Genomic DNA, 23,182 nt, shown 5'->3' with positions numbered 1-23,182 from the left:
CCAGAGAGAGATCATGTGGCTTGAGTGGTTTTTGATGATTCATCTCCTGCACTGTTCCATTAGTGCAGATAGTTAAGAACAGACAGTTTTGTTCAAAGAAAGTTGCCCATGGATTTCTAGCTAATGTGAAAGCTGACCTCAGTATGTTATACTCCTCTGAAATGCCTTCTGTCTTTGGGATGCTTTGGTGATGATGGGATTCGATTTTGTGATATCTTTCTAAGATTCAACCTTACACTTGATGACTCTTTTAAGAAATTAACAAAGGTGCTTCTTTAAAAGGAAAGAAACACGTCTGCCTAATTCTACTATGCACTTTGCTACCCATACAGACAGTGCTTTTGTAACTACAGAAATGAAGTCATCAGATAAGAAATCAGCTATTCCTTTCCTTCCCTTTTCGAAACTGTAAAAACCTCCTAACAAGGCAGTGAAACTGTTACCTTGAACAGAATCCTCCAAGCACAGGTTTTGCCACCTCTGAAATGGTCACTTTGTGTTTAAGGCTCCACAATCTAGAGGTGGTAGGTTCACGTTGCCTAATGCTTGGGAAAGGAGGAAGGAACATCCTACGCATCATATAATCTGACATGTTAAGCCCATCTGGGTTAATTTTCAGTTTGATTTAGGAAATGTAATTAAAGTTTGAATCTTCTCCTAAATGTCGATAGACCCTAGGGCAGCTGGCTGGCTCAGCCCGGACGGCATGCGATTTTCCATCTCAGGGTCGTGAGCTCAAGCCCCATGTTGGGCCTGGAGCCTACTTAAAATTAAAAAATAAATAAGTTTGGGCACCTGGGTGGCTCAGTGGGTTAAGCCGCTGCCTTCGGCTCAGGTCATGATCTCAGAGTCCTGGGATCGAGTCCCGCATCGGGCTCTCTGCTCAGCAGGGAGCCTGCTTCCCTCTCTCTCTCTCTGCCTGCCTCTCTGTCTGCTTGTGATTTCTCTCTGTCAAATAAATAAATAAATAAATCTTTTTAAAAATAAATAAATAAATAAGTTTTAAAATGTCGACAGATCCTAAGAACTAATATACTATACTAGTATATTAGTATATATATATATATTTTTTTTTATTAATACATATAATATAGAATTATGAGGTACCCCTGACCTGGCAGCCTGTGTAAACAGTTTCCCAGCTGGGAACCAATCCGGGTAAGTGGGCCGGGGCTGCTGGCGGGCCGGTGTGGACACAGCAGGCCAGCTGCCGCCCTGTCAGGAGGCGCGGGGCTCTGCCTGGCCTCGGGCACCCCCGGGGACCATTCTGCCCGGGTGGGAAGAAAGGTCATTTCTTTCTCATCAACCTCTGAGGGGCAGCAGCGGGGATGGAGGTGGCCCCGGGTGGGCTGGGCGCTCGCTGCCGGCGAAGCGCTGTTCACACGTGATCCTGCTGCGGGCCCCTTTCAAGGGCAGCTCATCCTCTCCCCGTTGCCAGCGGCCTGGTTTTCCTCTCCGAGTCTGCGTAGTCAGGGAAGCGAGGCTTGGCCCGGAGGCCACAGTGATGTGAGGCCCCCAGGGGGTGAGTGGCCTGGAGCCATGGGCCCCTTCGGTGATGCGGGGAGCCTGGCGGGTCCTGCTTCCTCCCTGGCCTTTTGCCACCTGAAATAACAAAATAAAGATATTACGTTTTTTTTTTTTTTTTTTTTTAAGATTTGTTTATTTATTTTAGAGAGAGAGAGAGAGAGGGAGCTCAAGTGGGAGGGGCAGAGGGAGAGAGGGAGAGAGAATCTCCAGCAGATGCTGAGATGAGATGCTGAGCGTGGAGCCCGACTCAGGGCTGGGTCCCAGGACCCCGAGGTCATGACCCGAACCAAAACCAAGTGTTAGATGTTTTGGTGACCGTTGCCGTCAAGGCGCCTCTGCATAGTGGTTTATGACAAAACCTTGTAGCTTTCGAACACTCACACAATAAGCCAGTGTTCACCGCAGCCTGATTCACAACAGTCACGGGACAACCCTTTGTCTGTTAAGTGATGAGTGCGTAAACAGAATGTGATACATACGTGCGTGCAACGGCGTAAACAGAATGTGATACATACGTGCGTGCAACGTCACTCAGCCACGACAAAGAATGAGATTTAATACCTGCGCAAACAGGGATGAACTTCATAAACACTATGTTAAGTGAAATAAGGCAGAAGGAAAAATGTATGATTCTACTTACATGATGTACCCAGAGTAGAGTCAGAAATTCATAGAGGCGGAAATGTTTACAAATGTTACTCATTTCATCGTCTTGAAATATTTATATTGTTATATAAATTACTCCTTTTATGTCCTATAACATCTCCCTCAGTGATTATTTGTGTCACCTGCATAGTTTTACGATTATAGTTTACAATTATTAAACCAACTCTAAGGTTTAACACATCTGAGCACTCATTGCCCATCTTTTGAGACCATGATTTTCTAATTTGCAAGTTCTTTATTTTGATTCATTTTTCAATTAACTGAAGTGCCTCTTGAAGGACTTTTTTGCCCCAGAAGAGCATGTGGGTGGCATAAGATCTGAGTCATTGCAAATTTAAGGTTTCCCTCCATAACCTTCGCTCATGAGTAAAACCTTAGGTCCCAACCTTTTCATCTCAAAGTTCAGGAAACGTGTTCTCATTGTCTTTTGGAATTTAATATGACAGAGACATCTGAAGTTATTTTTATTTCTATTTCTTTTAGTGATCATCTGGTTTTTATGTGTTACAAACACTGGCTTTTCTTCCCCCGTAGCCTTGTAATTAAAAACGGTTTCTCATCCATGTCTGGTTGTGAGCTCTTCTATGTTGGTTTTAAGGAATAAAGTTCCTTTGAGCCCCCATCCCCTGGATTTCCTTGTCTTAAAAAAAAAAAATCTTTCTCTCCCTCTCTGTATGTGTGTATATATATATACACACATATATATGTATACACACATACATATATATATACATACATATATATGAATGTATATGTATGTATATGTATATTTAGGGGTGCCTGGGTGGTACACTTGTTTAAACGTCTGGCTTCTCTAAAGGCTCGGGTCATGACCTCAGGATCACGGGATCTGGCTCCACCTGGGTCTCCATGCTGAGCGTGGAGTCTGCTTGAGACTTTCTCTCTCCCTCAGCCTCTCTCCCCTGTGCACTCTCTCTCTCTCTCAAATAGCAAATCTTAACAAATTTTTACAAACTTTAATTGTGATAAAATACATATAACATAAGATTTACTATCTTAGCTCTTTTTCACCCAACAGTTTAGAGGCAAGTCTGTCCACATCTTCAAGCAGCCCTCACCACCGTCCATCTCTGGAACTTTTCCATCTTGCAAAACTGAAACTTTATACCAGTTAAACAACTATTTCTTCCTCCCTCTGGGAACCAGCATTCTATTTCTGCTTCCCAGAATTTGCAGATTCTAGCTGCTCAGATCGGGAGAGTCATGCAGTCTGTCTTTTTACGATCGGCTCATTTCACTGAGCAGAACGTTGTAGGTTACCGCAAGTTCCCTCACTTTTTTATTTATTTATTTTTATTTTTTTAAAGATTTTATTTATTTATTTGACAGAGAGAGATCACAAGTAGACAGAGAGGCAGGCAGAGAGAGAGAGAGAGGGAAGCAGGCTCCCTGCTGAGCAGAGAGCCCGATGTGGGACTCGATCCCAGGACCCTGAGATCATGACCTGAGCTGAAGGCAGCGGCTTAACCCCCTGAGCCACCCAGGCGCCCAAGTTCCCTCACTTTTTAAGGCTGTGTATTCAAGGTGCTTATTCTGTAGTGTGTCTGTGTCACATTTTGTTTGTCTGTTGGTTCCTTGATGGACACTTGGATGAATTCTACCCTTTGGCTATTGTGAATGGTGCTGTTGTGAACATAGTTGTGCAAACATCTCTAAGAGAAGAGACCCTATGTTCCGTTCTTTTGGAGATAGACCCAGAAGTGGAATTGCTGGCTCGTGTGACACTTAGATGTTTAATTTTTTCATCCTGTTTCCCACAGTAGCGCACCATTTAATGATCCCACCGGCGGCACACACAGAGACCATTTCCCTTACGTTCTTGTCAACGCTTGGTCTTTTCAGGTTGTTTTGTTTTGCTTCATTTTTGCTAGTAGCCCCCCTAATGGGTGGGAGGTGAAGGTCTGCTTGGTTTTTGACTTGGTAACATTTTCGTCAGTCAGCTGTGAGGCCCCTGACCGTGTTTTATACCACCTGCCCTAGCTTCCTGGCAAACTGTTCTCTCTCTCTCTCTCTCTTTTTTTTTTTTTTTTTTTGCCAGATTTGTCTTTATTCTAGTCTGATGTCTGTTCATGTCAGCCTGGTTTCTCCTTCTGTCTTTCTGTCTCCTTCTCTTAGACATGGGTCTCAGGTGGCTTTTGAGGACGAAGTACTCTCTGAAACGTTCCCCATTTCCCCGAGGGCTGCGTGTCCTGAGACACCCTCGGCGTTTTGTCAGAGGCTCTCAGTTGTCTCTTTGGGCTGAGGAATTGCCAACAAGCACAGACTCCTTGTTTCTCACCTTTCCTGTGACCCCTATGGCGGTGGGGGGGGCCCTTCTTAGATCTCCAGCGAGAACAGGGCAATGTGTGGCCTCTAACCCTATTCTTTGTCAAGGCCTCAAGTGCAGCAATTTTTCTCACTTTTGTCAATATGATGTAATAAACCAAGAGTCACAAACACATGACCAACAGCCTGCCAACAGGTCATGTGTCTTTGGCCTGAAGTCTAATATTTATCATTTCAATGTCTTAAAACGGACTGCGGGGTCTTCAACTCACCACAGTCCTCACCCCTCCCTATCGTCTGCACGCAGCCTGCTTCCCTCTTTTATAGTCTCTACCTGGTGCCTGAGTCCATGACCCCCACCCCACGTGCCTAGAAGGGCCCACACACGTTAGATCTCAGTGCACAGCCCAGCAGGATTCCAGCCTCTCCCTACAGTTCTCAGGGGCTCCCCACAAGGCTTTTTATTCATTTACCAACCCACACGGATTCTCTGGCCCCTGCCATGTACCCCAGTCGGGCTTGGCGCTGTGAATTCACACAGGGGGCACCTGTCTTCTCTCTGAGGTCAGCTGAGGGAGAGCTACAACCATTTTGCAAGAAGGGGTGGCAGCAGCCCGATGCGATCTTTTCTTTATCTTCATCTTGATTCTCTGAGTCCTCCCCTAGTTACCAAGGATTTAATCACTACGGTCAATCTTTTTTTTCCTGTAAAAACGTTGAAAGCAGATCAACTGAACTGGCAGGAAAAAGCATCACTGTTCTGCTTTGTAACTAAAAACCATCTTAGATGTGAGATTATTTGAAGTAAAAATACACTGAGAAAATTCCGCCATAGGCTCGCCTCAGACTCCTCCAGCTGGGAATTACCCAACAGGCAGACAGGCTAGCACAGAGCCGTTAGGTGGGTCTCAGTTTTATAACATTCAGCTTCTTCATTTGGACTTTTTTCAGCTTGTTTGTTTGATGGGCCCTCAGGGACCTCCTGAGGCTTCCTGGCCGTCAGGACATCGGCTGGAGAGCAGATCTACCCGGGGAGAGGCACCTCCGGAGGCATTTCCAGAATCCCATCTCTGCAGACCAGTTTTCCACCTCTTGTCCCTTGAAATGGTGGAAAATACATTAAGCAACTCTAGGGACATGATGTTGACTTTTTGGAGAGCATAAGGCATGGTTATGGTTAGCTGTTAGGTGGCACGTGTTACTGTTAACTGTCCGTCCGCAGAGGCAAGTAATTTCGATGCAAAGTGAAACTGCGTTCCAGCAGGCTGTTTGGCTCACTGCTTGCTCCGAGGGTAACAGGTCAAAGGCTCTTTCTGTTCTGGCCGTCCGTTCATTGGATCATTCAACATTTGTATGCTGGGGTTTGCAAAGTGCTTTTCAACAGTTCCTTCTTGTTTGCTGCTGAAAGGACGGCATGAGCAGAGTTCAAGGCTATGAGAATGGATGCCAGGACCTCCGGGAGTGTAGTTAGAGCCGGCTCCGTGCCGCGGGCTTGGCATTTATGGGAGCGATCTTAGCACAGAGTCAACGGCAAGGTCAGATGCCAGATTCTGCTCTCCTGATTCCGGAGCTTCTGCTGTCTCCACATACCCTAGGCTTTTGCTTTCCAAGATGTATTTGTCAACTGATTGAAAAAATTTTTAAAGGTTTTTAAAATTTACTCATTTGGGAGGCAAGCAGGAGTAGGAAGGGCAAAGGGAGAATGAGCAGCAGACTCCCTGCTGAGCAGAGAGCAGGACTGCGGGCCCAATCCCAGGACCCTGAGGTCATGACCAGAGCTGAGGGCAAACACTTAACCGACTGAGCCACCCAGGGGCTCCTGATTGAACAAGTTTTAAAGAAGCAAGTCTCGATTCTGAAGAATGTAAAAGCATTAGCCTATTGCTGAGCTCAGAAAATGTTTCAAGAAGCTTTCATAGCCAGATTCTGATTAATCACCTGGGAAGAAATAACACTATGTTTTCTCTGGTTGCTGTGAGTCAAGCTACCGTATGTTGGCCCTAACCAGGACAGAGACGAGCAGGTGCGGCCACTGCAAAGTCTGCTCGCCTTCGTCGATAAGAGCAACAGATGGTCCCCCTTTTTGTATCTCGGGGTTGGTGTGGACAGGGAGCCTTTGGGAAGAATATTAGGGAACCATTGCTTAGGAATGGCTGATTCAGCAAGGATTGGGAGATCCAGCTCAAATCTGTTCTCAAAGGAAACAGAGCCTCCAATGCAAAAAACATGCATTTTGACATATGGTTTAGGACAGTGGTGTTTTTATCCTTCTCTTCTTGACTCAGAGATGGGCTGGAGACACACGAAATCTGTGTCCAGAGCTCTGCTGCCAGAAAAGCTCCTGCTTGAGCTGCACAAATCATCAACTGGGATATGCAGTTACAGGACCCAGCGCCAGCAGACGGATATTTTAATTCACTGCAGAGGTTCTGAAATCAGGGCTGGAGGAGGACAGTGGTTTACTCAGGTGTCTCCACCCTCCCCTCCCTCCACTGAGCTTTCCTTTCGTGATTGTGGATCCGTGCACGGTGTCTGGCTTGGCTCGGCTAGTCTTGGCTGACTGTCGGAGGTTGTGGTTTGATTCACTGCTGAATTCTCAGCTCTGACCTCCTTCCCGTCTGAAGCTGGCGCCATCCCCGTCCTGCCCTGGACATGGATGCTTTTGGTCCCAAGGGTTACAGGCTGTGCAGCATGCCAGGCTAGACTGGCTGAAACGGTCACCACCACCAGGAAGAAAAGTCCAGGAAGTCGAGTTCATTTAGTAGTTGGAGGTCTCTTGTTTCCACATTTGATTTTGCTCCTCTACTCTCTTCGTCTGATGGTTAGACTTCGTCCTGCTGGTAAGGATGGAAGAGTCGCCCACGGGCATAAACGGTTGGCAGGTGTGGTCCTTCGAAGAGCATGAATTCCCCGGCTGCCCCATTCATCTCTCCAGACTTTGCCTGCTGCTTGATGCCCTCCTTGCCTGCGGAGGGAACTTCCGAGGAGCTGAGTGCCCAGTGTTTCGTGTCGGTTTATTAGATTAGATGTTTGTATTTACAGTGCCGACTTTTCCCTGTTTTTTCTCCCTACCCTAGGGACATATCACAGTTGAACATTCTATATATTTTGGCTCTGAATGGCAGTGACTGATGATCAAAATTCTGTTATCACAATTTATAAAAGCCCTGTGTATTTTTCCCTTGTTCTAGTCACTAAGCATTGGGAATCATGATTTACTTAGTAATTGGAGAACATGACAGTTGCTCACGAGATCAAGTGGAGGAAGCTGGTTGATGTCTTCCAACAATTATTAGAACTCTGTAGAGGAAGAGGGTATTTTAAAAACATGTGGCTGGACATATATATGTGAAATGACTACATTTATAACAGTTCTAAGCATTAGTTAAGAAAAATCCATTTGCATTCATATGTAGCCTAAAAGAACCTAATGGAGAACTTATTTCAGTATTTTATAGATGAGAATTCGTAGGTTGACATTCTAATTTTTTTTTAAGATTTTATTTATTTATTTGACAGACAGAGATCACAAGTAGGCAGAGAGGCAGGCAGAGAGAGAGGGAGGAAGCAGGCTCCCTGCTGAGCAAAGAGCCCGATGCGGGGCTCGATTCCAGGACTCTGAGATCGTGACCCGAGGTGAAGGCAGAGGCTTTAACCCACTGAGCCACCCAGGCGCCCCGACGTTCCAATTTTTCTTCAACTTTCATAATCCAGGAATTGGCAAGTTTTGTGGCACATTATTTTAAGGGTGTGAAAAACTTGTAGTATTTGTGTATTTGTGGGGCTGAAGAGGAACCCCAGCAGCTGCCAGCAGAGCAGTGGCCACCAAAATGCCGTTTCGTAGATGGTCCACTCGGACCCACGTCCCGGATCTCCACCCCGTGCATGGATCCCACATTCCAGACGTCAGGTCTGTCCGGGAAACTTCACGGCTACTCTGTCAGCTTTTGGGAAACATCGCGGTTAACACAAACTAACCTTAACCTATTTTAGGGATGATCTCCCTCATGGCTAAATGGACAGCTTTGGATTTTTTTATTAACTATCCTTCATGCCGTTGTTGACCATTGTAAACATGATAAATTGATCATTTTGATGGTAATTCTGTTTCCCCGTGTATATTTATTAGGAAAACATGAAGTACTTAATATAAATTGGTCACACCCATATGTTCGTATGTATATATTGCATCCATATGTTACAAAGAGGATAAAAGAGACCGAAGCAGAGACCCCCAGCTTTGCTGCTAACAGATCACTTAATCTCTATCAGAGATCTGTAAAGTAGGGGTTGGGGCCAGAAATTTGAACTCTGAGGACCCTTGCAAGACCAATTTTATGCGATACTATCTACCTACCTCTTATGAGCCAAACACAGCACCATCCCCATCTCTGTCTGAGGCTTCCTTTCTGCTTGTTTTTCAGAAATGTGAAAATAAAAACTGGAGAATGGTTCTTTGAGGAGCGAGCCAAGAAATTTCCAACTGAAAGTAAGTGCTCTTAAGTTTTTTCCTAAAGTAAAATGATATACTTCTAGTTTTAAAATACTTATGTTGAGACTGTGGAATATAAAAAACCTGATAGGTTGGGATGCCTGGCGGCTCAGTGGGTTGAGTGTCCGACTCTTGATTTCAGCTCATGTCATGATCGCAGGGTCATGAGTTCAAGCCCTGTGTCGGGCTCCACGCTGGGTCTGGAGCCTACTTAACACAAACAAACCAACATTTTACAGGTCATTTGGCCCACGCTGCTCAGCGTCTTTCCTTGTGGTGCTCCCCTCTGTACCCCAGCTCACCTGCGGAAATCTGCCTGCTCCCCCGGGGGTCTCCCCGGCTTCCAGCTTGTGGGGGTGGGCTCTCCCTCCTCCGACACTCCGGCAGCTCTGCTTTGCCCGTCCCTTCCATAACTGGGGAAAGTGCCTTATGCTGTGTTATTTGCATCCTTCTCTTTCTCTCCGGAAGCAGAAAGTGTGCTTTTCAAATCTTGTTAGCCCCTCATGGCACCGAGCACAAAACCTGGTTCATGATACTCGAGCAACATGATGGACTGGCTGAAGGCCCCGGGGAGTGAATGGTATTAGAATTTGGCAGAGGTTAGTGATTAGGAAGGGAGCATATGTCGTGATTCTCTGCGTGCAAATGTGCATGTGGTCTGGGCACCTGAAATATCTTATAAGGAATTTGCAAAGCTGATGTAACCGTGTCATTGGGAGCGGGGGCCAGAAACCATGGGCAGAACTAATTTGGCTTTGGTAACATGTGAGTGGCACAGATCGGAGAACGACTTATCAGATAAAAGCACACACATGTGTCATCAGAACCAAGCGGAGCCCGCGTGCTCTGTGACCCGCGTTCATCCATGGGGGTAACACCCCTCCTCTGGGATGCGGGTCAGCGGGGACTAGACACAAGGAGCCTAGACTGACCTAGAGGTAACGGGCTGGCCTGAAACCCTTCTTTCTCCTGAAAAAAGTGACCATTTGAGATAAAGAAAGAAGTTGTTTAGCCACAACCCAAAATGTGTTGGCAAGGAAAGGAAGCCTTGTGTGGGAGCCTGACACTCAGCTTTTATAAAAGACACGGTTCACTGAGGTTGACACTCCGTTGGCATTACCTTCTCTCCTGGATTCTATTCCAGACCCTTCTTACTCAAGCAAAGATGATGCTTCTGCAGAGTTTCTTACAAATCTGGAAGGAAGGACAATGCTAACGTTTGCTCGAGCCAAAGGGTGGGCAAGTGGGTGTGGTCTCACCCAGGACAGCGCTTCTCAGCGAGTTTCCTGACAACCCTCTCTCCCGTCCCAAGCCGGCTTCCGGACACTATTTCCTGAATACTACCCACCCATGAGAGTCTACTACCCCAGGTGTATTTCTGTATCTGTACTGGGACTAAAATTTGTCGCATCCACTAACCACCCTTTTCTCCTCGCTGGGGCTGTCATCCCTATTTAGGGCATAATCTAGACAAGCGTGGCAGGATGAGGTCTGAGTTTTATTGCTTTGTTTTGTGTCTTTAAAACACTTTAAAATACTTTTTTGTTGGGGGCGCCCGGCTGGCTCAGTCAGTAGACAAATGGCTCTTGATCTCAGGGTTGTGAGTTCAACCCCCACCTTGGAAAGCAGACTGTACTTAAAATTTTAAAAATACTTTTTTGTTGGGGGGCTGGGGTCTCATTTTTTTTTTTCACTCAGTTCCTATTTCATAAATGGTAAGATGGTGGGGAGTGAAGTTTCTGTAGTTTCTCAATAACAGTTCTGTGAAGACCTCTCCTGGAAACTGTTGAGGTTGTAGTATGGTTACTGCCTGAGGGAAATGAACTTGCCAGCGGGAACAGAGGTGTGCGCGCCCCCTACCTTCTCATCATCTCTCTGGTGCTCCTCTGCTGAGTAGAAGTGAGAGGACCTGAGGAATAGGACAGGAATGAACCTGAACTCCTGGGTTTCTCTTCTTTGTCCAGTGACTTTCCACTGGAATGAAAAGGTCAAGAAAAAAAAAAGTAGACAATGAAGTCAGCCTGAGAACAAATCACCATTTTCTCTTATTGTTACTCCCAAGGTATAAAAGAAAGAAATAACAAGGAAAAAACAAACAAACAAACAAAAAATCAAATTCCTTCCTCCTCTACAACTGCTTCCTCACATACTGAGGGTCTCATTTTCTTACTGTCCAATTTAGGGTGAGCTGGGCTCAAAAGGCACAGAGAGACCGAGGAAAGTGCCGAGCTGGGGGAGCACAGGTGTGAGTTGAACTCTGGTGGGGGGCGGTTGCAGGCGAGGAGCCTGCTGGAAGGGCAGTCGGGGTGAGATGACGGTTCCCCTGGGCAGGTGGGAACCCCCCTGACTTACACCTGTGCCCGCACCAGACAAGCTGGCCCAGTAACCGAGTGGACTCTGGTCCACCTGCTGTATCGGCTGAGGACCAGTTGGGAAAATAGAAGCCACGTGGGGATTTGAGCAAAGAGGATTTAATTTAGGGAATCGGTGAAACAGGTCTTACTGGAGGAAGAGAGGCACAAAGGGAGGCCCGTGGGACCCCCGAGGTGGGAACAGCCAGAAGCAGACCCTTCCCTGACTGCGCGCAGGAACCTCCTGCCTTCTGGCCTCTCTGGCGCCCTCTGGTGGGCCCTGTGGGGAGCCCGCCGCACGCCCGCTCGCCGGGGCGCCGGAGACGGAGGCGGCCTGTGGGCCGGGTTTGCTGTCCTGGTTCTTTCCAGCCTCCTACATCCTCATGGGAAGCTGGAGAAACGATTCGGTGGCACGAGGCACAGATGAGTACCTCATGCCCCGTTCTATGGCTGCATTCACAAATTCCTCCAACGTTAAAACGATATCATTTTATATGTTTTCTGTCTTCAGCTGGAGGCTTGTCCGGGGCTGGAGGATCTGCTTCCCCCTGGCGGGGGGTGGGGGGCTCACACACAGACCCGGGTGCGCCTGTTGCTGGCGGCAGGAGGCGGGGTCCTCCCCACCCCGGCTCTCTGCAGGGCTGCCCGAGTGTGCTCACCACGCGCTGGCTGGCTTCCCTCGGGCCCCCAGGGCCCTGAGAGACAAAGGCAGAGCCTGGTCTTTTTTATATTAAAAATTTTTTATTATGATAAAATATGCACAACATAAAATTTGCATTTTAACCATTCTTAACCTTATAGTTCAGTGGCATTAAATGCGTTCACATTGTGTACCATGCCCCCTCCCCACCATTCATCCTCAAGACTTCCTCTCCCACAATATCCTCTGCCTTCAGCTACCCAGAACTCTTGGGAACTTCTCTCTTAGGCTCCTGCTTCACAAAGCACACCCTGTCATTTCTGCTCTGTCCCGAGGTGACACAGGTCCGCTCTATTAGAGCAGGAGGGATGGCACAGGGTGGGTCAGGAGGCCAGTGGCCCCAGAGGAGCCCCTCAGCAAGCTGGCTGCCCGAGCCTGTATTCCCTACCCTAATCCCCACATCTGAGCCTCAGACCTGACTCCCTCCTGTGATCCCTTCCGTCAGCAAGTCCCCACACTTCTGCCTCCCCAGTGTCTTGAATCTTCACCCCGCTCTTCTTTCCCACTTCTAACGCCCGGAGCTCTAGCGGGTCCCCACGAGTTCACCTGCTTCCCCCATATTCCATCCTCCATTTTGCAAAGAGGATACTTTCTTTTCTCTTTTAATAAAAGGTGTTCCTTTTCTGATTGTAGAAGTCATGCATACTTTTGGTAGAATATCTGGGAAATTCAGAACGGTATACTGAAGGCAATAAAAATCCCTCCACTCAACAAACTGTTGTACATCACACACACACACACACACACACACTCTTCTAGTCTCCCTTCAAGGTGATTCTGTGCATGTGTGGGCACATACAGACTTACATTTCTTTTTATAAAGACTTTACTTTTAAGTAATCTCTACACCCAAAACATGGGACTCAGACTCACAACCGTAAGATCAAAGGTTGTATGCTCCACTCACTGAGCCAGCCAGGCGCTCCCAGACTTACAGACTTCTTTAAAACAGATTTATGATCAGACTATATATGAGTTTTAATTTTCCTTTTAAAATTCGATATAGCACAAACATTTTCTTAGGCTATTAAGAGTGGTCCCAACATATATTGACTGCTGTATAAAATACATCAGATGGATATACTCAACCTGTTCCCTCCTCCTTTTTTTTTTTCAGGATTTTTATTTATTTGAAAGAGAGAGACACAGCAAGAGAGGCAACACAAGCAGGGGCGAGTGGGAGTGGGAGAGGGAGAGGGAGAAGCAGGCTTCCTGCCAACCTGATGCGGGACTCGATCCCAGGACCCTGGAATCATGACCTAAGCCAAAGGCAGACACTTAAGGACAGAGCCACCCAGGCGCCCCCAACCTGTTCCCTCTTGTCAGGGAGTGTATCACTGTATTCAAACTTTCGTATCACAGATAACTCTGTGATGAACATCCTGTTCAGGTATCGTGGCATCTCTGCTAATTTCCTTTGGAGAGATTCTAAGAAGAAGAATGGCTGGTCAAAGCTGTGAGCACCTGAAAGGCTTTGATGTGTTTGCAAAATTACCCTGGGGAAGTGTTGCTCATTTGAACCACCAGGGCGGGGTGCGTGGGTGATCCTACCACACTCTGGCCACCTCGAACTCCTATCCCTTGAAACGGGACTGCAAATTACATTTGTTCTGAATGTAAAAAAAAAAAAAACAAAAGACAAAAAACAAAAAACCTCATTAAAAAATTTTAAAATTTTCACATTAAAAAAGTGAAAAATGGCTGCCTGGGTGGCTCAGTGGGTTAAGCCGCTGCCTTCAGCTCAGGTCATGATCTCAGGGTCCTGGGATCGAGTCCCGCATCGGGCTCTCTGCTGGGCAGGGAGCCTGCTTCCTCCTCTCTCTCTCTCTCTCTCTCTCTCTCTCCCTCTCTGCCTACTTGTGATCTCTCTCTGTCAGATGAATAAAGTCTTTTAAAAAAAAAAAGTGAAAAAAAATTGAGAAGTGAAGAAAAGCATAACAAATAATGTTAAAAAGACAATGACTTCGCCCTGAAAACTTCTGCTAATGTTTTCATGTCCATCATACATCATACCTGTTCTTTGGTGAATCAGTGTATCTATGTTTGTAAGTGTGGATTGTGTATGTGTGTGTATACAAATATACACATATACACACATAACTACACACACATTTTTAAAAGTATTGAGATAAAACCATTAAGAAATTGATGTTTTTAGGTAAAAATGATTGAATGAAGACAATTTTCTCTGAGTCAAGCTAATAGATTTACATAATTGGGATCAAATTGTATATACAGTTTTATACTATTTCTTCATATAATAATTTACAAGAACATTTTTGCATATCCTTATCCCCCATCAACTACATACTTTCTTTTTTTTTTTTAAAGATTTTATTTATTTATTTGACAGAGAGAGATTACAAGTAGGCAGAGAGGCAGGCAGAGAGAGAGAGGAGGAAGCAGGCTCCCTGCTGAGCAGAGAGCCCGATGTGGGACTCGATCCCAGGACCCTGAGATCATGACCTGAGCTGAAGGCAGCGGCTCAACCCACTGAGCCACCCAGGCGCCCAACTACATACTTTCTGATGACCACCTCTCATTCCAACACTGGAATATGACTTCACTTACTGAACTAAATCGCCATTGTGGTAAAATGAGAGAGCTTCTGGTTTTGCTCTTACATTTTTGGGAATTTATGATATTATTAAAATAATAAATACAAGTACAATGCACATCTTTGTAGATAAGTCTTTGGTACATCTCTGAATATTTCTAGAAAGAGAAGGATAAGATGAGAGGTTAGGAACATTGCTCCTGGGAAGGGGCAATTCCCCTTACCAGTGGGAATTGTTCATAAAAACAATCCAAACTATATCAGTTTGCTAAATCACGTTCGTTGTCTGAAATGGCTTCCCATCATTTTCATTTGAATTCATCTAACTCCTAGCAGGGTTGACTATCTCTCACCTGTTTGAACTTCTGCAGAATTTCTTTATATGATAAGGCTCTTCGCTCTATTCTGTCCTGTTAGCTGCACCTGTGTTGTTATTTTTTTTTTTGTTTTTACAGAGGAAGTTTTTTCTTGGGCGTATATAGTCAATTTTAACTTTTCCTGTAGAATTCTTTGAGGGTTGGAGCTCTGAGGGAATGAGTGAGTGAGTGAATGAGTGAATGACATGAGTAAGGACGGAGCTGCTTGGAAACACAAGGTGATGTTCTCTGTAGAGTCCTTTTCCTTTTTATCCAGAAACCTAGAGCCAAATTTAATGTTCAGTTGAAGGAATTCCAAGAATCATTATGCCCTCTGTCACCCCATTTCCTTTTTATATACCTATTTTAATGGTTCTGTTGGATGTGTGCCATTTAAGGTAAATTCTCCCCAAATTTCCTTCAAAGTAGACAAAGTATTAAGGAATAATCCAATGAAGATATTAATTGGAGCAGTTTGTTGTGCTACTTTTCCAACACTTAAAAAGTTTAAAAGCGAGAAAAGATGAATTCCAATTTTTATTTTGCAGGTAAAGGGTACAAAAAATATTTTATAGATGTTGGTTTTCTTAAGTTTTTTCCCCCCTGATTATAGACTGGCTTTAGTTCCCCTCTAAGATTTTATAATTTGATATTTATTGTTGTTGTCTTAAAATAACTTGTTGTCTTGGGATGCCTGGGTGGCTCAGTTGGTTGGACGACTGCCTTCAGCTCAGGTCATGATCCTGGAGTCCCAGGATCGAGTCCCGCATCGGGCTCCCTCCCTGGGGAGTCTGCTTCTCCCTCTGACCTTCTCCTCGATCATGCTCTCTCTCACGGTCTCTCTCTCAAATAAATAAATAAATAAATAAAAATAACTGTTGTCTTAAAATAATTCCCTGTAAGCCGTAGTTGCGGCTCATTTGGGGTGAGTCGGAATGATTAAAGCATGCAGACCTCCGTGGGGTCTGCAGTGTTCTGCAGGCAGCGAGCTACCCAGCCATCTGGTACGGTCACCTCCTGCCCCTCTCCCCTTGGGCACTTGGCCATCTCTGCGCCTAGAGTTTTTACTGTGGCTTCTGGGAACCCTGCTCCAGGATCAGCTGCAAAAGCTGTTTCAAATTCAAAGTTCCCAATTCCATGGGACCAGGTGTGGCTCAAGAGTGTGTATTTAACAAGTCCCCAGATAATTTTTTATGCATTTTAAGTTTGAGAGCTACTGGTAAAGTAGCAAATATAATGAGCAATTTTGATGACACTTTTCTAGATCACTAATAACTTAGAGAACTGAAACTGAAAACCCATCTTTCATTTTTTTGGCATCTACTAAGCGTATAAAGATAGCGCCCTCTTCTGGCTACTTGCTGTGAATGCGTCTTTTACCTTTTTTTTTTTTTTACAACCATGACATTTTATTGCTTGATATTTGAGTGTAAGAACAGAAAGAGGACAATACTAATACTCTTAATACTAGTATTTTTTCAAGTTTCAGAATAGTTAAATGTTATATATAAACAATCTGTTGTGACTTTCATTCCATTGTTAGTAATTGGGAAACACAATAATTTAGGGAGGCTGGGGTGCCTGGGTGGCTCAAAGAGTTAGGCCTCTGCCTTCAGCTCAGGTCATGATCCCAGGGTCCTGGGATCAAGCCCCGTGTTGGGCTCTCTGCTTAGCTCCTTCCTGTGTGGGGGTTGGAGCACTTGGGCTCACAAATTAAAAGAAGAAGGTATGAGGAAATAGGGGTGACCCTACCACAAAGCCCTGCCTTGATTGCCTCTCTGCTTGCTGGCTCAGTAGAGACCTTCCTCCCATGCAATTCAGCAGGTGGATTTTGCAAGGATGATCGAGGAAAGCTTTCTGGAGATTACAGATCAAGTGCCTAGTTCATGTACTTACATTCACGAGACAGCGTCTTTATGAAATCATGTTTATTTCCCGGATACATAATTTGGTATTTGCTCTTGCCTTATTTTAAAGAAAATGTGACATCTTATCTCTCGATATTTCCTCCTCACTACTCTCCTTCAGAGGGAGGACAAAATGAACACAAACCCACAGGAGGGGGTGGGAGCCCTAGAGCGGCTTTCCCAGCTGATTGAATTCCTCGTTGTGTCCCCGACAGATTTTCAGACCGGTCCATTTGAATAAGTTAGAACAGAGACTGTCAAGTCGATTTTATGACTCCTGCTGAAGGAAGCCCTTGACCTTCAAACTATTGGTTCCTACCCACTGTTTCTAGGTAGTGGTCCTTGGAGGCAGGTTTTTGAGTTTAGCCGTCTTTGACTTCATGATGCCTTTGGCTTTGTTCAGTCAGACTCAAAAATGGAATTTCTTAGATTGTCAAGGGCAGTTGGATTGTCCTACGTCAAAATGAAAAGCTTGTGCATCAAAGGACACTGTCAACAGAGTAAAAAGATGACCCATGGAAGGGAAGAAAATATTTGCAAATCACATATCTGATAAGGGATTAATATCCAAATTCTTGAGGATAGAGGACTCCTAAACCCCTACATTCAATTTTTAGAGAAAATCCAAGGACGCAGGAAGGCAGTCTATATTCTGTTAGCCCCTAGGTCCTCAACAAACCTGTGCCAGTCATTCTAACCCTCAGCCCAAGTGCATCTTTGTGTTAGAGTTACCGTCCAGCTCCTGGTGATTATTGTCAACATGAAAGTCATCCAGAATTTCTACTGATAGAATATAGGGCTTAATTAAGGAGAAAAAATTATTTTTCTGTCCTGTGACTAAGCAGAAGAGTAGTGTCTCATGGCAGAAGGACACTGGCTGAGAGAGATTTTCTGTCAACAGGATTATAAATCGACTATTATTAATTTTTGCTCTCCTGGAGGGCATTAGTTGCTGATTCACGGTTCTGTGCCCTATCTTCTTTTATCCTGGGGCAGTACCTTGGCCCCAGTGCTATTTAAGCTCAAAGCTTCTCTAAGGACTAAAATATATTTAAGAATGGCTCTGGAATCCAGCTTTAAAACCATTTATGACAGGACATCATGATTATACACTGAGGGATTTCTAGGTCAAATTTGTTGAGACATTTTCCATTTTGCATATGTGAGCCAAAAAACTGGTCTAAAACTTTATCATTCTAGAGATGTTTTCCTTTCCTATGAAAGAAAAAAGTCCTAAAACACACTGTAATTCTCCAACAACCCCCCCTGCAATTCCTGGTTTTGTGTGTTTGTTTGTTTGTTTTCAACTCCTGGTTTTATTCGCCTTTTCTAGAATTTCGAAGGTACTCCACTTCCAGTGTGGGCCAACTATCAGGACGGTCACATACAGTGGAGTGGGTTGAGCACTGTACTAGGGAGCCACCTCTAAGAGGGTACGGTTTGCATCATAGACATCTGAGCAGTGATGATTTTTCTGGAAGAATCAGCAAAAGGTGTTGTTCTAACAACATCCGTATATTACAAACAACTTGTACAACCAACTCCTAGGGGTAAACAAAAGTATCTTGAGGAAGGGGCCCATTTGCCTCATTCACAGGGAGCTCCGCGTGGGGTCGCCCCACCTGTGTTTTGCTTCAGGTCACACCTGGGATTCCAGAGTGTGGTTTCCTTCGGGGGAATGCTGCTCCCCAACTAGGGGCACCAGCGGAGAGGAAGCTGTGGGCTAGGCCCCCCTCCTGTTCGATGGTCTGCTCGCTCCCCATCAGGACCCCACAGCACTGGACAGTTGTGTGGGATTTCCCTAGCCAAGGGTTGCTGTGGGGCCTTGCAGTCTGGCGGGGGAGGTTAACGGTGGTCTCGGAAGACAAAGAAGCTGCATAGATCCCAGAGTTCCGGACATGAGGCTGCTTGTCCATCGGACAACATGGTTCACCGGCCTGATCATGTTGCCCTAGGTGTCGCCTGGGGGTTCCACGGAGGCTGCTCGGGGCCTGTCCGCTGCCGGGCCGGGGCTGCAGGGCGCTGGGGGGCTGGCGGTGAGCGCGAGCGGCCGGCGAGGCCCCGGAGGCCGCAGAGATGGGCGGCCGGCCCGTGGGGACGCTTGCGAACACCTGCGACAAGAGGCCTCCTCCCCGCTCTCTTTCGATTGAGAAGTGGTGCGGAGACGGCGACCTGTCGCAGACACGCGTGTGCCGCAGCCGGTCGGGTGTTGGCTCTGGAAACCGCAGCTGCGCTCGGTGGCGGGAACGGACCCGGGCGGGACGTGAGCGGAGCTTGTGTCTTGCTTATCTCCGCGAAGGGCTCCTGTGTGTTCGCCCCAGTGAAGGTGGGTGAATGGGTGAGTGCCATGGAGGCCAGGTCGTGAGACAGCAGCGACCTTGGTTTTTTTTAAAGATTTATTTATTTATTTTAGAGAGACCCTGCCAACGAGCGTGAGAAGTGGGGGAGGGATGGGGGGGAGAGAATCCCAAGCAGACGCCCTGCTGAGCACACAGCCCTGTGTGGGGTTCGATCTCACCACCCCGAGATCACAGCCCGTGCCAAAATCAGAGTCAGTCACTTAACCGACTGTGCCACCAGGCGCCCCGATGACCTGTTCATACCTGTTGGGTCGCTCAGCTCGCACGAGGAGGTCACGCTTATTGTTAAAATAGTTCTGGTTGCTGTTGTCATATTTATAACCGCCCATCCCCCCGCCCCGTGAGACAAAGCCTCTGCTGGTGCTGGTGACACTGAGGCGAGGAAGACGGGACCTGTGTCCTCAGAGTCCTCCCCGTGTGGTCGAGACTCTCCAAATAAGGTCACAGTCATAGGGCTAAAGAGTAGGACTTCGGGGCACCCAGCGGGCTCAGTCCGGGGTGTCTGACTCTTGATTGCAGCTCAGGTCATGATCTCAGGGCGATGGGATTGAGCCCCGGGTCAAACTCGGCTCAGCAGGGAGTCTGCTTGAAGATTCTCTCCCTCTGCCCGTCCCCCTTTAAAATAAATAAATAAATAAAACAAATAAATAAATCTTTAAAAAAAAAAAAGATGAGGACTTTAACCTGTCTTTCCCGGGGGTACAACTCCACCCAGGGCAGCCTTGAATGCCGGTCGAGGACATTCTTTCTGTGTTGGTCATATACGCGTGGACGGTGGGCTGCAGCCCGAGGTCGGCATCCCCTCTGCTCGGGCCAGGGCGTGGCCGGGGGCAGGCTAGGAGAGAAGGGGGAGCCCGAGGGGGGCATGGAGGGCTGCTGGCACCCTCACTGCCTGGCCCCTCTCTCCCTCACCCTCAGCCCCAAGGCTGGATGCCCCAGCCCAGGTGCCCAGGCTTGGTTCCTCGCAGGGGAGACACACGGGACGAGTAGAACGTGTGTCTAAAATGAAGTCTCCGAGTTTTCGGGGAGTTGGCCGTTGGTTCATAAGTGGTTGTTTCCCCCCTTGCTTTTTATTATGGACACTTCCCCACGTGAGCGAGGTAGAGAGAAGGGTAGAGCCTGCATGCCGGTCACCGCTCCACTCTGTGCGTCCGGCTTTGGAGGCAAGTCATGGTGCAAAAGGCAGCTTTGTCTTTGGACCCTGGGGCTTTGGGCCTATTGCAAAATGTCCCCAAGCCTTGGTTTTCATTGATACAAAAGAGATGACACCTAGAGACAACCCGAGAAGCAAAGGCAAGTGAAGAGCTGGGACCAGCATCGTGCAGTCGGCTGCTGACGAACGGCGGCCGGGCCTTTTCCAACGTGCGCTGGAAGCCTAAGCTCCCGGTCCGGGCCACAGCGGCCAGAGCAGCACAGTAGGGCCTCTGCTTCCTGACACCTGGGAGGACCCCAGGGAGGGCTCCTCTGACCAGCATTTCCTGCCCCTGGTTACATGCGTGGTCATTTAGTTTTTTTCAGAGAGAGAGAGAGCGAGCGAGCGAGCACGTGTGCAAGAAGGAGCAGGGGGAGGAGGGGCAGAGGGAGAGAATCTCAAGCCGACTCTGAGCGCGGAGCCAGTGTGGAGCTCAGTCCCACGACCCCGAGATCCTGAGAAGCGGAAATCAAGAGTCAGACGTCCGTGGGCTTAGCCACCCAGGCGCCCCTGTTACTTGCATTTGTCCGTTACCAGAAAGTCAATAGTGCTTTTTAAGGAAGCCTCTGATAAGAAACAGCGGAGGGACTAGAGGAGGTAACGGGGATATAATATAAACAGGGAAATAAACAGGGGAGCTGGACCCGGCCACAGGGCAGGGCTTCCCCAACTTCAGAGAACAGACCTCAATTCCGTGCAGCGGGGCTGGGCCTGGGACTCTGCATTGCCTGCAGGCTCCCAGCTGCCCATGCTTGGAGTAGAAAGCACATGGGGGTGCAGTAGGACCCGAGGGCCAGACCTGTTCCTGTGTTCATTTTTGTACGTCCTGCGAATTAAGAATGAGTTTTATATTTTGGAATTGTCCAAAGAATAGTTGTAACCCATAAAAAAAAAATAAAAAATTTCAAATTTCAATGTCCATGAAGTTTAATTGGGGCACAGACATACCCCTCTTTATTTTTTAAAATTTTATTTATTTTTAAATTTTATTTAAATTCAGTTAATCAACATATAACCTGTTATTAGTTTCAGAGGTAGAGTTGACCGATTCATCAGTGGTGTGTAACACCCAATGCTCATTCCATCACGTGCCCTCCTCAATGCCCAACCCCCAGTTACCTTATTCCCCCCACCTCCCCTCCGTAGTTCCGATATTGTGTATGGCTGTTGTCACAGGCACCGAGGACAGAGACTAGGTAGAGCCTAGAATTCTCACTCTGCAGAGAGGGTTTGCGGAGAAGTTGCGCAGCCGGCCAGACCCGACGGGGCCAGCAGGGGGCAGCAGAGAGCCGTCTGCGGCCCGGCCTTCCCTGGGACCTCCCGCGGGGTACTGGGAAATGGGGTGCAGGGGACTAAGCCGAAGTTGAGGATGGAGATAGGGGCCTGAGGTACAAACGCCCGGGCAGTGGGCGCTAGGAGATGAGGTGGGGGTAAGCGGGAGTGAGTAGACAGGGTCTGTGCGCGGAGAGACAGTGGGCAGGCGGGGTGGGCCCAGGCAGGTGTGGGGGCCCAGGGACGCTGCCTGGGGCTTGGACTCTGGGCCATGGCGGTGAGGAGTCACTGAAGGGCTTTAGGCCGTAGAAGTATAGCATCGATGGGAGAGGGCGCTGTGCCAGGTGGCTGTGCCTTGGGGACACTGTCACCATAGTCCAGGGACAGTATGGCCAGCGTCTGCAGCAGGCAGGCCGTGGGAAGGGAGCCAGCGCCCGCGGTGAGCGCACCGGCCGGCTCCCAGGGGCTCAGAGCTTGCTGTCCCTTGGGTTCTGCGTTTTCACCCAGGACACCCTGGTTAGTGTTGCTAATTTTTCTTTTTCTCTGCCTTGTTTTTCTCTGCTTTCATGACAACCAACCAGGAGGCGGTCAGGTTCAGTTCTCTTCCTTCTGGCCTCGCTGCTTTCTGTCCAGCGCTTGTGCGGAGGTGGGCTTCCCCCCGCCCCACTGAAGGCTGATTCTGCGGGTACAGCTCTCAGCCCTCGGGGCTGCCTTTCTGATCTGCCTTAGACACGCTTTTCTTAATGGTGGGGAGGGCTCACGAACTCCTTTGAGAACCTGGTGAACGCCATCACCGACCCCCCACAATGCACACAAACAGGTGGTTTCAGAGTTTGACTTGAATGTTCGGGGCACCCCCTCCCTGAGGCTGGCTCCAGTGAGGAACCCCTCCCCTGGGGGGTCAGCCTGCCTCCTGGCTTTAGGGTTTGGGCCTTGATATCAGAGACGCCTTCCCCTCCCAAAGTCCTCCCAGACTTGCTTGTCTGATGGAGATGCTATGAATGTGGATGTAAGTCTTTCTCTGGAATGGATTAAGACCTTCCCCACACCACACGGGAGCTAGACAGCGTGGCGGCCTTGCATGGGGCAGCGGAGCCCGGGGTGGCAGCCCAACCTCTTCCTATGCACCGGGCCAGGAAACATCATGTTCACAGAATGATGGATGGTGGAGAGTTCTATTTTTGGGGCCTTAATACATCATAAAATCCCCTTGCCTTGAAACAAAAGGAGTACTATATCAGAAGAGTCTTACTGAGGAAATCATTGGCCTCTGTAACTACAAATAAGTAGATTACATTTTTTAACGGATTAATTTAATCCCCACAACAAGGAATGTTTAAAGGAATATAGTCATGCTATTATTAAATGTTTCCAAAGGACCAATGGAAGCTTGGGAGCTTGGACTGCTTTTCAAATTTTCCAGATTTAGAAAATCTAACCCTATGTCAACTCTTATTAAAAGCGGTCATTCCCTGCGATTATGTGTATGTTCGTGTTTATGAATGCATTTTGAACA

General features: G+C 47.3%; 1 protein-coding gene across 1 annotated transcript in view; it reads left to right on the top strand.

Moving 5' to 3' along the window:
• The window catches only part of SYTL3 (synaptotagmin like 3), a 73,374-nt gene that overhangs the window by 14,243 nt on the left and 35,949 nt on the right, over window positions 1–23,182 (top strand). Inside the window, exon 4 of the mRNA XM_044242953.1 lies at window positions 8,904–8,968. Within this exon, the coding sequence (XP_044098888.1) occupies window positions 8,904–8,968 (65 nt within the window). The remainder of the gene's footprint in view (window positions 1–8,903; window positions 8,969–23,182) is intronic.

Source organism: Neovison vison, chromosome 1 (genome assembly GCF_020171115.1).
Source record: "Neovison vison isolate M4711 chromosome 1, ASM_NN_V1, whole genome shotgun sequence".
Taxonomy (NCBI): domain Eukaryota; kingdom Metazoa; phylum Chordata; class Mammalia; order Carnivora; family Mustelidae; genus Neogale; species Neogale vison.
This window is presented reverse-complemented; position numbering and strand designations above follow the sequence as displayed.